The 16683-nt window shown below is 42.4% G+C and overlaps 3 protein-coding genes across 13 annotated transcripts in view; 2 read left to right on the top strand and 1 right to left on the bottom strand.

Moving 5' to 3' along the window:
• Window positions 1-729, top strand: part of GALM (galactose mutarotase) — a 43324-nt gene extending 42595 nt beyond the window's left edge. For all 3 annotated transcript variants that reach the window (XM_053243228.1, XM_053243224.1, XM_053243214.1), the window contains exon 7: window positions 119-729. In XM_053243228.1, coding sequence (XP_053099203.1) covers window positions 119-196 — 78 coding nt within the window. In that variant the 3' untranslated portion in view covers window positions 197-729. The remainder of the gene's footprint in view (window positions 1-118) is intronic.
• Window positions 730-1290: 561 nt separating this feature from the next.
• Window positions 1291-8592, bottom strand: SRSF7 (serine and arginine rich splicing factor 7). Of its 3 annotated transcripts, none has more exons than XM_053243257.1 (9): window positions 8441-8592; window positions 5825-6005; window positions 5546-5722; window positions 4607-4681; window positions 4427-4528; window positions 4094-4147; window positions 3712-3747; window positions 3028-3082; window positions 1291-2693 (listed from the first exon to the last, which is right to left on the bottom strand). In XM_053243257.1, exons 1-8 carry the CDS (start codon window positions 8466-8468, stop codon window positions 3064-3066), a joined length of 672 nt encoding a protein of 223 aa, XP_053099232.1. In that variant the 5' UTR covers window positions 8469-8592; the 3' UTR covers window positions 1291-2693; window positions 3028-3063. The 3 variants fall into 3 exon arrangements, with proteins under 3 accessions (XP_053099232.1, XP_053099216.1, XP_053099227.1); XM_053243241.1 differs by having other exon boundaries at window positions 3028-3069; XM_053243252.1 differs by lacking the exon at window positions 3028-3082.
• Window positions 8593-8600: 8 nt separating this feature from the next.
• Window positions 8601-16048, top strand: GEMIN6 (gem nuclear organelle associated protein 6). Of its 7 annotated transcripts, none has more exons than XM_053243299.1 (4): window positions 8601-8701; window positions 10450-10499; window positions 12974-13108; window positions 15402-16048. In XM_053243299.1, exons 3-4 carry the CDS (start codon window positions 12981-12983, stop codon window positions 15775-15777), a joined length of 504 nt encoding a protein of 167 aa, XP_053099274.1. In that variant the 5' UTR covers window positions 8601-8701; window positions 10450-10499; window positions 12974-12980; the 3' UTR covers window positions 15778-16048. The 7 variants fall into 7 exon arrangements, with proteins under 7 accessions (XP_053099274.1, XP_053099285.1, XP_053099265.1 ...); XM_053243310.1 differs by having other exon boundaries at window positions 8614-8701; window positions 12977-13108; XM_053243290.1 differs by lacking the exon at window positions 8601-8701 and having other exon boundaries at window positions 9866-10499; window positions 12977-13108.
• Window positions 16049-16683: the final 635 nt, after the last annotated feature.

Below are 16683 nucleotides of genomic sequence, written 5' to 3'. Positions count from 1 at the left end.
TATGTACTTTTATCAGGTAGGCAAAACCATCAAACTCTTCTTGCAAGAAGTTCTCTAAATAGGAACTATTTTCCTAGTGTCTATTTTTGAGGTTGGTTTTTATTTTTTCATCTTACAGAGCCATTTCCCAGATGCCCTGCTACACCCAGGAGAGGAATACCAGAACACAACTTGCTTCAAGTTCATTGTATCTTAAGAGAGATCTGTATAAGAAAGTGATCAGATTCTAAATTGCACATATACCTTGACGATCATTACATGTACTCCTTCCCTCAAAAACATGAGTATTCAAGTTGTTTTATCTGATTCACAACTAAACTCTTGTTTTAGTGAACTCATGTGCCTCTTTCCTCTATTCAAATTGCTTATTTTAAGCTGCCTCTTTAATACATTGAAACACTATTAACATCCATAGCATGGAGGAAATTTGCACACTGTACTTCATTATGGTTGAAAGATGCATCTGCAGCAGGCTTAAATGTGCAGCTTTTGTCTCTGTCTTAGGTAAGCCACTGTCCATGATTTGCATTGCAAAAGTACAAATGAAGATTGCAGAGGTGATACTTAAAACTGGGGGCTCTCATATTTAACAGAAGGCTAGCTGTCACAGCAGCGTAGTATCCCTGTTATTGGCTGTTGACTGTTGAAGTGGCAGACTTTTTGGGACCTGGAATCCTCATGTAAATTGCTTTGATAAGCTGTATGTTTGAAATAAAGTTATTAATGCTGTTTGACAGATGTATTCTTACCATGGGCAAAATCTGTTATGCTGGTCTGTACATTACCTTTAATAAAACTCCACTTGTATTGTCTTTAAAAAGGTAAAGATCTGATGCATGGTAGTGGGGATGAGGAAGAAATGCATGGAGATTGTTCTATAAGCAATGCAGCTAAATAGCTCTTGTCTAGCACTAGAATCTCCTACTGTCACACAAGGTTCTGCCTTTATGGGTAGTCCCTATTGTTCTAAACTGCTTAGTGAAAGAATAGTTAATCAATGACTTAACTAAAAGCATAAAAGAGTAGCAGGGCTTTATGATAAAAGGAAGCCATTAGAGTGGACTATGTGTAGTATTACTGGGAGTTGAAGTCAAGAGTATGCTTCTAAAGCCCAGGCAATAAACAGACTCATCAGTGCTTGTATTTTCTCCCTCAGCTATACACAATGAATGGATGTCATTCAAAACAGCTAGATTTGCTAGTGTGCAAACTAGTGAAAACTGAATATAGCATTGAATAACTTGGAAATTGAGATGAACTGAGCCAATTAAGTGTGTTAAGCAACTGTGCTTGATTAGAAAATGGCAAACAATTTTATTTACCAGAAACAAAACATATTCATTTAGTCTTATGTAAATAAATCCAGAAGTCAAGACAGTTTAAAGCAAAAACTGGTTAGTTATCTAGCTGAAGGGGTTACTAAAGAGTTGCTTTCAGTTCACTCGACTCCATCTACAGACACACACACGTACGTAGACAGCAGATAGGATATCTAACTCTGGGCCTAACCTTAGGTTTATTACATTTTCCAGTGGATTTTAGGAGGCAGCTGTATGGAATTGTCTGGAGTGGGCATTCCAGAGAAGTCAAGTGTTAAGCACAACATGATGCTTGAAGTTGGCTTTCAACTTTTTTACTTGAAGCATAGGTACTATATATTTTCTATTGTGTACTATACAGCTAATGTTAAGTTATGAGGTGACTGGACTTGGCCTTGTGCAATGTATTGGTAGATCATTGGTAACTGTAAGAAGTACTTACAATAGCATACAGAGAAGTTTTGTCATTTTGATTCATACAACCATGTTTTCCCTTCACAACTATCTTTATACTAGGAACCTGCTTAGATGCAGTTTCAGTCACAGGTTAAAGATGAGAGCAGGCCTCAAAGTTGCAGTTATCTTCCATTCAGAAAGAATGAATAAGTGAACCTAAGACTGAGATAGAAACCAAGTCAGGGAGACTCCACCTTCAAATAGATGTGGAATCTACTTCACTTATGTTCTAGGGAACAAGGAAATGGGAAGAGCCCAGGGCCTGAACTGTTTCACAATGCCAGAAGGGAAGCCAAGACAGCCATCTCTACCATGTAATCAGGTTATGCCCACAGTGACATGAGATTTTAGAAGTTAACAAATCAGATCCTTTTATATACAGTTGGTATTCAGACAAGCAACTTCCATTACACACCCATGGAAGTCATTAGTCCAAGATGTCTGAAGCACCAGATTAAAAATAAATTACACTTAAACTTGATGTAGGCTAATGGTAGCCAGTGATTGTAAGCCAACATCCTTGCACAGTATTTGGGTACAACACTAAAGCAGCTGTTTGTAACTGGTGGCTTTTACATGCACTTGAAATATTAACAGAGGCAAATAGCATTACAGCAAAGTTAGAAATACACATTTTATTTAATGTGCCCATAAAAAGACCCACTCTTCAGATCACAGGATGTTATTACATACTCGAAATTGTGCACTAGTCTACTGCAGCAGCTTTTATTAAAAGATCAAGATCTTTGCTGCGTTAGTCTTAGAAAGGTTTTTGATCAACTAAATCCATACATTTGTCAAACACCAAAGAAATCCCTTAAAATAACGTAAACAAAACTCTTCCTAACATGTTCTTTGTAATTCTAATCCATTCTTTCAGGGCTCACACTCCTTCGAGGGCTTCCTGATGGTGAACGACTACAGACAAGGAGGAAGAGAAATAAAAGTCACTAGAGTTCACCCAAGTGCTAAATTAGTAAAAAGCATTGATGAGGTTAATGGATTAATATTCTTACTAGGAGACCCATGCTACCTACACTTAACTAGAATACCATTAGTAATTTAACAAATTATCAAGAGAGCATCATATTATTTGGATGCCGCTTTAAAGAGGCTGTTAGATGAAAGTGAAGTGGAGGCTACAAGCTTTTAAATGTTAATTCTGAAGCAAACTTAAGAGCTTGCATGCACCCCCTTTCCCACAGGAAGGTATTACCAAGCTTTTTGAATACTTCCAGAGAAGAATACTTACCCTGAGTTAATGGAGAATGGATATAAATGGCTCATATCAAAACTGAAAAGCAAGACTGAAGATTAAATCAAGAAAATGCTTTAAACACATGTACTCATCTGAGTAAAACAAAATTCAGACATTTTATTCTGCTACTACTAGGTAACAGCTAGCTTGTCTAGAGAGTCACGGTACTGCAACATGTCAGTTGCTCACAAGATTTATTGAAGGCTTCAGTCATAACTACAAGACTTCTCAGTTTAACTTTGAGCCATTTACATTTATTATCCATTAACATCACCAGGCAATGTGCTCATTGTTAATTCATCTACAAACCGCCCCCCCCCCAGTAGTACTGGACTCTGGCTTAATGTGGGGGTCAACTTAAGACACTTTCTTTTGCTAAGGTGGCCATACAACTTCAAGAAGGGTAGGTAGCTGTTACTTCTCCCCAAGAATATGCCAGGTTTCTGTGTTTTTACTTATGCAAGTATCAGGGGACTGTCCCACTCAGGGGGTTATATATATCTTCTGTAAAACAGGTAATTAAATGTTCAATACTCTCCACAGCTCTAATTAAGTGTTACAGTCCTTAAAATTCAGCATAAACATATGTGAGTATGAACTAAGACTACAAGTTATTGCTGTTTCAGTCACCTGCATATGATAATGCAACATATGACTTTTAGCAGAGGTTCAACTTACCTTCTCTTTAGTGATGGTGATCTCGATTTAGAGCGGCTGTTAAAATAGCAACAGTTACATTAGCATAAATACTACTCAGCCATTACTAACTACAGTTATTTTCATCTACTTTGACCTGAAAGTATGAAAAAGCAGGCTACGTCTTGCAATAAGAGACTTCTGCACCAATACTCAAGAGCTGCAGTAGTAGCAGCACCCAAACATAAAATTATGTTCTAATCTAAATGTGTAGTGCGCACATATGCACGTGCGTACACACATACACGCCAATTTTCCTGAAATTCAGGAAATAAAAGCTGAATTCTATTAAGCGAGACATTTTGTAATGCTGGTACTTTTACGGCTAGACCCCTAAAAGTGAATCACATGCAAGACAGTTTACCTGCTTCTGGGCCGTGAGATGGATCGAGATCTTGATCTGGATCTAGATCGAGACCTAGGGTTTAGAAGGCAGCATTTAATTCCACATAGGCCAGTTATACTACAGAACTTTCGTAATCTTGTTAGCTCATTGAGTAGAGTTAGCATATAAAGCTGTAAACATGAAATCACATAACTGTACAGAGTTTTCAACTCTGTTCACTCTAGAGAAAGCTTCAGAGTGAACTTTTAAGACGACTATTATATGTTGACACAGAAATACCACAGGTATTTAGCCAGTTTATCATACTTCACCAACTCTATAAATAAGCATTAGATGTATTAACCTAATTACCTTGATCTCTTTAAAGAACCTGAACGAGATCTGCGTGGCGAAACAGACCTGGATCTACGAGGAGAAAGTGATCTAGATCTGCGAGCTGAGACAGACCTGGATCTAGAAAGAAAAAAGTTGTTAATGTCACTCTGCTTGCTACACAAGTGTAGTGCCACCTGCTTCAATTTAGATGCTCACCTTCTGCCACGACTTCGGCTACGTGAGCGAGAATATCTCCTTCCTCTAGACCTTGAATGAGATCGAGACCGTGACCTAGTTTTAGGTTAGAGAAGACAAGTATTAGACTACAAGCTTAACAGCAAACACATGAGCCTTTGCCGAAACCAAAATATTCAGATAACTAAAAATTAGTGTCTGTCAGTTGGAAAAATTCAGGGCCTATTTGTCTTGAGTATTTTTACTACCTAAAAAAGATGTTAAAAACTGCATTACATTTTAGAATTACATAATAATATAAAACACTGTAATGTGTATTTAAAATAAACCTTGCAAGTTTGCAGGTCGACCCTCTTTGGCCCAAGGTCTAGCAGATCTAGACGATCTAGAAGTATCTATAGCCGATCGCTGCATCTAGGTGTTTTCTTCAATCTAACGACGATCAAACTGACAGCCAAATGAGCCAGGTGAGGCTTGATTGACGCAAGAAGATTTTTCTAGGTGGGAATGTGGTCAATCTGGTGTTCCTCTTTTTAAACCGGAGGGGGGCCCCAATTGAAAGCCAAATTTACTGTTAAGGCGGTCACCGTCTCAAATTTTCTGCCCTTTAAAGAATAAGGTGAAGCTAGGTGTAGATGGCTCGAGGGGATCTGGCCTCTTATGCTGATCACCTCAAGGTCTAGGAGGATCTTAATTGTCGGATTTGCAAGGCGCCTCAGCATGATATCTTAAGGCTCGTGACATTCTGAATCAAGGCGACTGACTCAAACGAAGAAACCTGAAAGGTTTTGACCAGGTTGATTATTAATATATTAACATTTTAATACATAATATAAACAATTGTAATACACCCATAAAATTCACAACATTTATCTTTAAAAAAAAAGGTGCATCATTTTCTTCTTTGCTAACAAAAACTATAATTAACTCTTGAAAAAGTCTACTTCTATCCATACGTACCTGCTTCTTCTGCGACGACTGTAGCGATGACAGTCATAAGCATAATGACCTTTCTCGCCACATTCATAACATCTATCATTTGGATCAAATGGCCGCCGTGCTGGAGGTCTGTCATAACGAGACCGACGGGGCATACCAGTGGAGAGTTCCACTCTAACCCTGGAGCCACAGATAACCCTACAATTGAAAAATGTTTGAATACACAATAATCCACTTAAAAGATCAATTGAATCCCATCAGTACTCCAACTAGAAAAATGTGATTAGTATTTGCACGTACTTTCCATCTAGACCACGAACTGCATCTTCAGCATCTCTTGGATCTTCAAACTCAACAAATGCAAATCCTGGAGGGTTTCGCGCAATCCACACTGTACGTAACGGTCCATAATAGCTGAAAGCTCTCTCAAGCTCTCCTTTACCAGCACCAGTGCCCAAATTGCCAACATACACTTTGGTTTCTAAAAAATAAAGGAAACAATTTACTAAACTGGAAGAGTGCTATACCGCCAACTGTTATGTTGCACCTAGAATATAAGTACAGCCACCTTACTGAAATAAGCAGGTCTAGACTAAGTCGGGCCTGGATGTACACTGACCTTGGATACCTATGTATCCAGACATTAATTCCATGGGCATTTAATTCCATTTTGGCTGGTCTATAAATATATTAAATACTGTAAATAAGTGGAAAAGGCGTTTAAGACACATTTGTTCACCTAGACTTTTAATTAAACTCAGGTTTTAACACTGTTTTAAGTTTTAAATTGTTTGAATGTTTTAATTGTGTTTTACTGTAAACTACTAGAGCACCTTTCTTATGAGGCAAGGCTACAACACCTGGGGCTTTTTAGTTTAGAAAAAAGATGACTGCGGGGAGACATGATAGAGGTCTATAAAATCATGCATGGTGTGGAGAAAGTGGATAGAGAGAAATTCTTCTCCCTCTCCCATGACACTAGAACCAAGGGTCATCCCATGAAATTGATTGCCAGGAAATCTAGGACCAACAAATGGAAATACTTTTTCACACAATGCATAATCAACTTGTGGAATTCTCTGCCACAAGATATGGTGACAGACAACAACCTGGATGGCTTTAAGAAGGGTTTGGATAACTTCATGGAGAAGAGGTCTATCACTGGCTACTAGTTGGAGGGCTAGAGGCCACCTCCAGCCTCAAAAGCAGGATGTCTCTGAGTACCAGTTGAGGGGAAGTAACAGCAGGAGAGAGGGCATGCCGTCAACTCCTGCCTGTTGCTTCCAGCGGTATCTGGTGGGCCACTGTGCGAAACAGGATGCTGGACTAGATGGGCCTTGGGCCCGATCCAACAGGGCTGTTCTTATGTACCCAGAAATGTGAATAATGGGTGGTATGTTAAATAAAAAATGATGGAACAAATATGGAACAGATGTAATAAGTGAAACAAACACACAATTCCCTTGTCTTACTCACTCAGATGTTTAAGAAATATAAATAAAATACAAAGTTTCCAACTGTCATGTAAAAGACAACAACATAATAATAATATTTCTATACTGCCCTTCCAAAAATGGCTCAGGGAAGTTTACATAGAGAAATAACAAACAAATAAGATGGAACCCTGTCCCCAAAGGACTCACAATCTAAAAAGAAACATAAGGTAGACCCCAGCTACAGTCACTGGAAGTACTGTGCTGGGGGTGGATAGGGCCAGTTACAGTTACTTTTAACATGGTTAAAATTAAATCAGAATCACTATCACACACATGGGCACTCATTTCAGTCTGCCCAGCAACTATCAACTCTTGCTTTTGGAAATTTCTGGGTTTTCAGTTTGTGTTTTTAAGCATGTTTTTCATGTGCAAAGACAAGAGGCTGGATGTAGGATGTTTCTGTGGTGGAACTGGGCCAATGTAGAGCTATTAAGACTGAGACAATATAAGAAATGAAGCGGAGTAGAGAAACAGTGGGTTGGGAAAGGATGGAAAGGCATTATTGGCTACAAAACTTTATAACTTACATTCCAAGATGTTGTAAATGCTCGAGTGATAATCCTGCACCATTAAGCAATATGTGAAGTACCAATGGGAAACTTGACTTAAATTGTTTAAATTAGTGTTTCCTTTTGGCTTTTTAAAACAGTTCATCCAGGATGATAAGCACAACAACATGCTTATCTCTTATCAAAACTGACCAAAGCTAAAAAGTGAATCAGTGCACCACCATGCCTCCTAGAAAGCGCGCCAAGGCCCAGGAAGAAGCGTGTAGCGGAAGCAGCAGGCCCAAACCCCGCCCATGCCAGGCACCCACTTACTCCACCCACTTGGCCCGAACAACTACTGGACGCGAAGGCGCGGCACAGCGTCGCTCGCGTTCCCTTTCGCGCGTGCGCGATACAGTCTCCTTACACACACACACACACACACACACACACACCCCAACACAAGGCAGCCCACCCTCCCGCATTCGGGGGTGGCCATCCGCCCCCTTCGTTGTTCTCCGAACGCGCACGGCACAAGACTGGGCGCCGCCATCTTTGGCGCCGCCTCCATTTTGCCCGCGCAGCGGCCGGAGCTGCCAGCTCCCAGGGTGGGAGAGAAACAGGAGAGAGAAAACGATCCTCATCAGGGCCCTCCATGCCTGACCCGGGAGCCCACCCGGCCCCCTCACCAGAATCTCCTGGCTCCGCTCAGCGGCGCCGCCCCCTCCTCCTCTTCCTCTGCACAGCGCGGCCGGCGATCATGCATGGGCAAAATGGCGGCGGCTCAGGCAGCAACCGCCTCTATAGCTTCTCCTTCGGGCCCGTCACAAGCGCGGCCACAGTTCTCAGGCATCCATAAACACGAGGGCAAGGTAGAGCAGGGTGTCAACCGCGCGCCTTCCCACCCCGGCCATCCGCCTCGCCTCGCTCACCTCCGCCATAACGGCCATACCGCGACATCTTTGCCTGTTAAAAAAAAAATCCAACCGTCAATCCGTGCGCATGCGGGCTTGCTGCCTTATATAGAACGCGCCGTTGTGACGCATGCGCACAATTATCCGCTGGCCTGCGAGGCGGGAAGCGGAGCGCTTCAGTTTCCATGGTTACATTTGAGCTGAAAGAATCGGGGGCGGGCAGAGGGAAGGCCCAGTGAGCCCGGCTCCATTTTAGTGCCTCCCCCCACTTGCTGGAGGGTAAGCTTGGCTAGCTGCTCTTACAACAGAGGGCATCTTATTCGTGCTGAAGGGAAATTTGAGCCCAGCAAGCTTTCTCAATAGATCCGCCAGCAGCGCTCGACCCTGCCCGTGGCTGGCTGGAGTCCCTAACAGAGCAAACAGAAGCCATTTCCCCTCTCCCTCAGGGTAGGAACATACGAAGCTGCCATATACTGAGTCAGACCATTGGTCTATCTAGCTCAGTATTGTCTTCACAGACTGGCAGCGGCTTCTCCAAGGTTGCAGGAAGGAATCTCAGCCCTATCTTGGAGATGCCAGGGAAGGAACTTGAAACCTTCTGCTCTTCCCAGATTAGTGCTCACACACCAAGTCTCCTATTAATATGCAACCAGGGTGGACCCTTCTTAGCTAAGGGGACAAGTCATGCTTGCTACCACACGTCCAGCTCGCCAGACGAGCCCCCAGAAAAGCCGCTCCCGAGGGCGATGGTCCTGGGCAACAGCTTCGGGCACCAGAGACTGCAGCAGGGGCGGCTGGCAGGATTTCCAGAACGCGGAGCAGAGACTAGGAAGGCAGCGTCGCCCGCTTCCCGGGCTTTGTTATTAATATAGAGTGACTTAGAGCCTCGATATTATGAATACTTGCACAAAAATCAGTAAATGTAATTTTTTTTAATGAAGGGCAGGCAAGCACCCTCTTTTACACCTCCCCCCCCCAGGGTTGCCGGTAGGGGGTTGCCAACTGTCCCTCATTGAAATGTGGTTTGTTTGTTTTACATTTATATCCCGCTCTTCCCAGAGCGGTGTGCTACATACTTGAGTTTCTCCTCACAACAACCTTGTGAAGTAGGTTAGGTTGAGAGAAGGGACTGGCCCAGTCACCCAGCTAGTATCATGGCTGAATGGTTTGAATTCGGGTCTCCCCGCTCCTTGTCCAGCACTCTAACCACTACACCACGCTAGCTCTCTCTCGCTATAGGGACAGCATTTGTCCCTTATTTATTCAATAGCTTATAATTCAATTGCATATACCTCAATAATACTCAGGCTCTCGATTACCACTGCATACACCTCCCAGCGCTCCCCACAATTAGCCCTCCCACCCCAACTTGTGCCCCTCATTCTGACAATGAAATGTTGGCAACCCTAGTTGCGGGTTCTGACTGCAACAATTCCAGATTTTCCCCCATCCCATATTTTTTCACAGTATCAAGCCACTAACATCTCCAGGATTGCCTTCAGTAGTTAACTGGAGATTGAGGCCTCTAGACCAATCCTGGAGGGTTGGCAACCCGCCGGGACACGGACACCGGTGATCGCAGAGAAGTTCTTTACAGGCACAACGTTGTGATTTGTGTAGTTGTGGCGTTTACCTCCCGCCTCCCTCCCCCAGCCCCGCAGTATCATTTGCTGCAGCAGTAGCGCAAAAGCTTCCGAGCTTGCCCCTCTGAAAGAGGCAAGAGATGCTACGAGCCTCCTCCTGGGCGGCACCGCGGCACAGTATTCTTAAGAAGGGGCATTGCCTAACACACTCCGTAGAGATAAAGGGACGCTGCTGAGCAAGTCCTTCCGGAGATCACCCCAGCTGGAGAGTAGAGGAAAGGGGAACTACAACCCAATGCATTCTGGATCCAACAAATGACGGTCTCAGCAGGACAGCCTTGTTTCCAGCCCGTTAGTTAAATACTGTTCTAGTCTGAGGACCTGCTCCTGACTCCGGATCGGAAGCACGACCTCGATCACTTTATTGTTTTTCAATTTCAATAGTGCGTGACTCCCCTTTGCCACCGGTGGAAAGAGTTGTAAAAGCTTCAGTGGTAAGTGTGACTCTCTCTGACTCTAGTCTTTGCTACTTTTCACGGGCGATAATAACGTCGAAGCAAGATGGTGGGAATTGCAGCTGGCGTTCTAGGATTTGGATAGGTTTGTGGATGAAATAGTTGCGTATACAAGACGACTGCACCCTTATAAATATCCTTCTACACACCCCCATTCCATACTAGTCAGTGATGATGAGAATGTTTTTTTGAAACGTTCAAAAAGATGTTTCTCGTGAGTAGAAACGATATCCTCGAGTACAAAAGGTAACTAATTGGCCGAGTAGATGATAAGATGTGGTCCTAAAAGTCCTTTTTGAACTTTCTGAGTCTCTAATGCAGATTTGTTAAAAGGTACATCGGATTAAAAAGTTAGCCTTATCCTGTTGTGCGAGCATTCCTGAATGCACGTTTGGCAGGAGAAAGAGGGTCAGACTAGATTTGCATGCAAAATACGTGCCAGGTGCCAAAGGGGCGTGCGCGCTTTGAACTGGAAGAAGGACCAATTCTCTCGCCACGCGGTTTTTAATGAAAGTAAATTCTTTCTCCTCTCTCATTTTTCCTAACAAAACTCGCCCCCACTCCCACCAGCTGTCCCCGAAGTAGGTGTTTGAAATTGTTAACGGGAAAGTAAGTCCAAACTTATTCAGAGAGGCTTAGTAAATGTGCGTAGGATTTCAGCCTGAAGGTGTTTTTCACATAAGAGGTATGCAGTGCAATTTTCTGCTATTGTAGTAGTTTTCCTCCTAGATCTGTGTTCTGCTCTTTTAAGAATTCTGTGCAAATTGAATTGGAAATAAGAAAAAAAAATCTATTTCGATATCTTTCTTGATATTTATCTTGATAGTTTGAGCAACATTATTCCTTAAGAAAGAAAGAAGCAAACCTGGGTCCTAAGGCCCTAAATAAAATAAGATGAACCTCACTCCCAGCCCTCAAAGAATTGCCTTTGTCAGGACAGGTAACAACATATTGAGGTAATTCACAAGTTTTGAGAGCTGTGTGCACTCCCAGTTTTCAGTTGTGTGGAAGCAAGTTGGGAGGAAAACCTTGGTAGAAATGATTGTGAGGAAGCAAGGTAGGAGGAAAAGCTACCCAGGTTTTCCTCTTGCTTACACATAATTTTTGACTGTGTGAATGACCTCATTGTGTTGACTATGTTAGTGATTTTTTTTGCAAAAAGCTCTAGGGAGGAATCTCTCAGCTTCAGTTCATCAGTTATACACTTCATCATGTATCATGTTGATGATCCGGCCACTGAGAACAAAGTTAGTTGTTCAAGGCATGCATTGTGCTCCTGCCCCTGTTTACTTGAAATTAACTCCTACTGTGTTGACTGAAACTTACTCCCAAGTAAATGTGCATGGTTCTGTAAACTTCAGACCCAGGAACTGCTAACAGCATTCTACAGTATGGGACTTCTAGAGTCTTTTATTGCATGTGCCTATATATCTATCACAATAAACTAATTAAATAGACCGAAAGGATGCCAAAGTACCTTTCCATAGAGAAGCCTTCTCTATGAAAAGGTACTATGTAGATATGAGTTCCTAGCTTTAGATCCTGACTTATTTTGAAATTCTGGCTAGAATAAGCCAGGATTGCTCTGTTTGGATGTTTTAAGCCAGGCTTGTTCTCAGCCAGGATCGGATGTAAAAAAATTCTTTTCCTTTTGCGTGAAAGCAAGGGGGAAATATGCACTCCTGCGGCTAGGGAACATTCTGGGAAGACAGATTTAATTCTGTGTTATGTCTGAACCACCCCATCTGGTGTGTTTCTCTGAGCGTGGAGAACTCACTTATTTAATTTCACTCTCCATAAAAGCAGATATGGCATGTGGAAAAAGTCACCACCACTGAAACTAGGCCCCAACAGTATATGAACCTATTTATAATCCTCCAAAGCGCCTCATGGAGAATTCGGAATATGAATTCAAGATCTTTTTTCTTTCTTGTTGCTTATTACAGCTTCAGGGAGGTAACTGTGTCCTCACAATATGAATGAAAGCTGTATGGCCATGAAAAATAAGGACAGCTTCATCAGCTGAATTTGCCTCATATAAGTGTTTAATTTTTTTTTAGTAATATTCCAGTTTTTCATAAAATAAAATAAATGGAAAAACCTAAACATTAAATAAATATTTTAAAAATCATCCCTTTTTGTAGTTACTCAATTTAATAGTTAATTTGGTTGTTTTACTTAGATTTATTTTGGGCAGACCTTTTTTGTGGGGGGTTGTAACTAAAAATACTAAGCAAGCTGCTTAAAAATAAAGTACACTTTTCATGGTTTAGGAGTGAAGTCTGCCCATTCTTTCATCTAGAAAAAAACCTGTCCCCAGTGGCTTAGATAATACTCTTATTTCTGACTACTCTGCAGAACTTGGGAACATTGTCCTCACTTGAAACAAGAACAGGTTTTTTGTTCCCTTTTGCTGATGTGTAAATATATTTTGCTTTTTTGCATTGGCTAAGAAGAGAGATGAATGAGTGGCAGAGGAAGACGCCTTTGGAATGGCTGACTTACATGAATAAAGAAGTCAAAGTTTTAGCTGCAGAGAAACACACGTACACAGGATGGGTTTTGACAGTTGACCCAGTGTCTGCCAAGTAAGTTGCAGTTTAACCTGCGTGTAAGGAATGAGAGCGCGAGAGATCTAAAATGTGTGCTTAACAGACTACCTGGAGTTAGGATTGAGCTGAGCCCTTTGCTTTGATATTTTGTAAGGCGAACAGCTGAACAAGTAGAGGGGAAAGGTTCAGAATATTAGTTTTAAGATATGCCATTGCTTTAAGTGAGCTGGTATAGTCAGGTACTGACACAAGGTTTAGCCGTAGTCTGAGAGTACTGCTGTCTGTGAGCTCTAAAAGTTCCTCAGAATGTTGCTGAGGGAATAGGAGCCTTGCTTAATTTCTCTCAAGAGAAAGAGGTGATGGCCTCAGGCTTGCATATGTGCCCTGAAAGCAAGCTCTGCTCCCAGGGGCATAGCAAGGTTGGAGTGGGCCCAGAGACAAGATTTTAAAATCTTAAATGAGGCTAAATAGTGGTAACAAAAAGCATAGTAAAATTTATTATGGATATATATATATATATATCTTATGTGCCACAATAGAACATCATCCTAAATTATTTTTTAAAAGGTTTGTAAATTGTGGACGATGCAAGTCATTTAATGGTACTAGAGAAAGACATGCTGTTCTGGTTGCTCCAGGTCTTATCACTCGCATCAATTTCGGAGGACGAATACAACTGAAGGAAGGAAGCCCGGGCGGGTGTGTGGCTGGAGGAGTCAGTCATGTGACTTGCCTCTGGTGGCCCCCCAAGGCAGTGGGCCCCCAGACAACTGTCTCCCCTTGCCCTATTAGAGTTATGCCCCTGTCTGCTCCTGTGGGGCTACAGGCTGCAGTTGTTCAGTTGTGTGGGAAAGGCACTCATATATATGCATTGGCATTTTTCTTGTAGGGGAGCTCTTTTAAAAAGGGGCTTAGCCAAAAATGGAGGGGTGGTATAGAATGGGCATGGTGGGGCTACAAGACCAAGATTTGATTTACTTATATCATTTTAAAAAAATGAATAACAATGGAAGGAGCATTTCTTTTGAGCCCTGCGTGTGGGCTCTGTTATCCACTGGGGGAAGCAGGATGCTGTACTAGATGGACTTCTGGTCTAATCCAGCAGGACTGCTGTTCTAATTCTCACCCCTCACACACACACCAAATCCCTTTTATGCCTCTTGAGTTATTACAGAGGCTGAATTGTGCCTCTAGATTTATGTGGGGAAATCGAATTGAATCTTAATGGACCTGTATGTATGGACACTACAGGGGCGTAACTACTATTAGGCAAGGGGAGGCAGCTGCCTGGGGGCCCCCACGCCTTGTGGGGTCCCCCAGAGGCAAGTCACATGGCTCCCCAACACCCGCAGAGCTTCCTTCATTATGATCCTTCGTATTTCTTCCTTCGACCTGGCTAGTATCTCTCTCTCTTTCTCTGTCTCTCGACCCTCCCTCCCTGCCTCCCTCCTTGTGTGTATCAGCGAGGGGCCCATTTTACAATTCTGTCTCTGGGCCCACTCCAGCCTTGTTACGTCCCTGGGACACTACAGAACTGACTTGGAGGCTTACTTCCAAATAGCATCTCTGTTCTACATATTTGTGAAACTGCATATTGGAGTGCCTGAAAATGTGAGATAATGGGAGGAAGTCCTATACAAAGGAATTGCGTAAAGACCATTAGTGCAACAGGTTCATAGTATTTATCTGACTTGTAGTGGTTGAAATATTTTAAATATTTAGCATTTGTATAGTGCTTTTGATGTTCAAAGCACTTAACATGTGGTGTTCTTACAACAACTGTGTAAGGCAAGTGAGCATTGTTCTCCCGGATTGTAGCTGGGGAATGGAAGCTGAGAGGTAGGGGCTTGCCTAAGGCCACCTAATGAATTGGTGGCAAAGGTGAGATTCAGACTGAGGACTTCCTGGTTTGCAACTTAGTCTCTAAGCCACTACACTACATCAGGCTCTCCTTTTAGATTAATCTGTCACCAATTCTCCACCCATCATGTATAAAGACTTCTGGTGGGGGAGAGGGATTGATGCTTTAAAAATAACTTGTATAGTCTTGCAAAATAGCATTACCATTTTATCTGTTTTTTGGTACATGGCTCTTCACCTTTCCTGCTGTTCTCACAACAACCTTGTGAGGTAGGTTAGGCCTAGGGAATACTACTGACTAGCCTAAAGTTACCTAACGAGTTGAGTGGGGATTTGAACCTTGGTCTACCTGGTCATAGTGCAAACAAGTGATCAGATCACGTAGTACCATTTTGAAAGTGTTTAGTACGTAATCTCCTTTTTTGTAATTCTTTCTGTTTATCTAATTTTGCATCCTTATTCTTGATAGCATTCTTTTAGCAAATCCCCATGGGAATGGAAAGGTGTCAATTTCAGCCATCTTGGGGCATGCAGTACAGGATATTGAAATAGTAACTGAAGCAGATGATGAGATGAAAGAAAAGCTTGCACAACTTTTTGTTCCTGGAGAAAGCCAAACTTATAGCCAAGAAGAGCTGGAGAGAAAAAAGAACAGCTTGAAGAATTGGCTGGAGAAAAACCATATCCCTGTAAAAGAGCAAGGAGAGTCCCAAACCATACTGTGTGTTGCGGATGTGTTAACTATTGATCCGCCGTATGGACCAGATGACTGCAGGAGTTCCAATGAAATAATTTTGTCTAGAGTCCAAAGGTTGATACAAGGCTTTCTTGCAGATCAGCAGTGACAGACGTGGTTCTTGAGCACTGGAAAGACGCTATGGCACTATGGGTCACTTGCAAAGCTATGTAATGCTTGCTGGTTTCCATGTGTGTGGCAAAACAAACACACATACACACTTTTTAACCTTCTGCCAGCTCCACATTCAAGATGGAGCTGTGTTTCTAGATTACAGGCTTTTTGCACAGAATATCAACGATAGCTGAAAGAGTTGTGCTAATGTACTGTACTTTTATATGAAAATAAACATTCATGTTTTTGGTTGTTGGTTTTTTTCACCCTTGGTGTTCTGGAACAGTTCCTTTTTTTAAAAAATAATCAAGTTGTGAGAATTTGCAAGTTAAAACATCCAAAATAAAATATTAGAATTCAAAGAAAGTATCAACCATTACAAAATTATAGAATACACTCTTCTGAAGTACATAAGGCAACTGTACAGTTTAAAATACCTGAACAAGTTTACTGTTCAGCACAACTTTTAAAAAATGTCTAATTGGTGCTCTTGTAAGTGCAAAATACCTACAACAGCTACATTCCCATTTCTACCCACCCCTGCAATTGTCTTTGTATGGAAGTGGTGCATTTCAAGGTAAGTAAACCTTTGTTGGAATTCAGCAACAGGTCCCTTGCATACAGTATTAATTACTACTGTGAAATAGGGATGTGCCCAAAGACTCTTCGGCACCGGCAGGGGTAGCACTTTAAGGGCGTGCACACATGCGCCCGTCGTGTGCACGCGCAACTTCCGGCCACTTCTGGCCGACGGGGGGAACGGGGCATCAGGGAAGAACGCTGCCGCCCCGAGGGGCTTGGACTTTGAAGAGCGCCGGCAGGGGAAACGCGGCGGTGGTGGGGTGCTCTCCCCTGCCCTTAAAGTGCTACCTCCACCGGTGCCGAAGCACCGAATCCTGCC

The sequence above is a fragment of the Hemicordylus capensis genome, chromosome 1 (genome assembly GCF_027244095.1).
Source record: "Hemicordylus capensis ecotype Gifberg chromosome 1, rHemCap1.1.pri, whole genome shotgun sequence".
Lineage (NCBI taxonomy): Eukaryota > Metazoa > Chordata > Lepidosauria > Squamata > Cordylidae > Hemicordylus > Hemicordylus capensis.
Note: the sequence above shows the minus strand (reverse complement) of the source record. Positions and strands in the feature narration are given on the sequence as shown.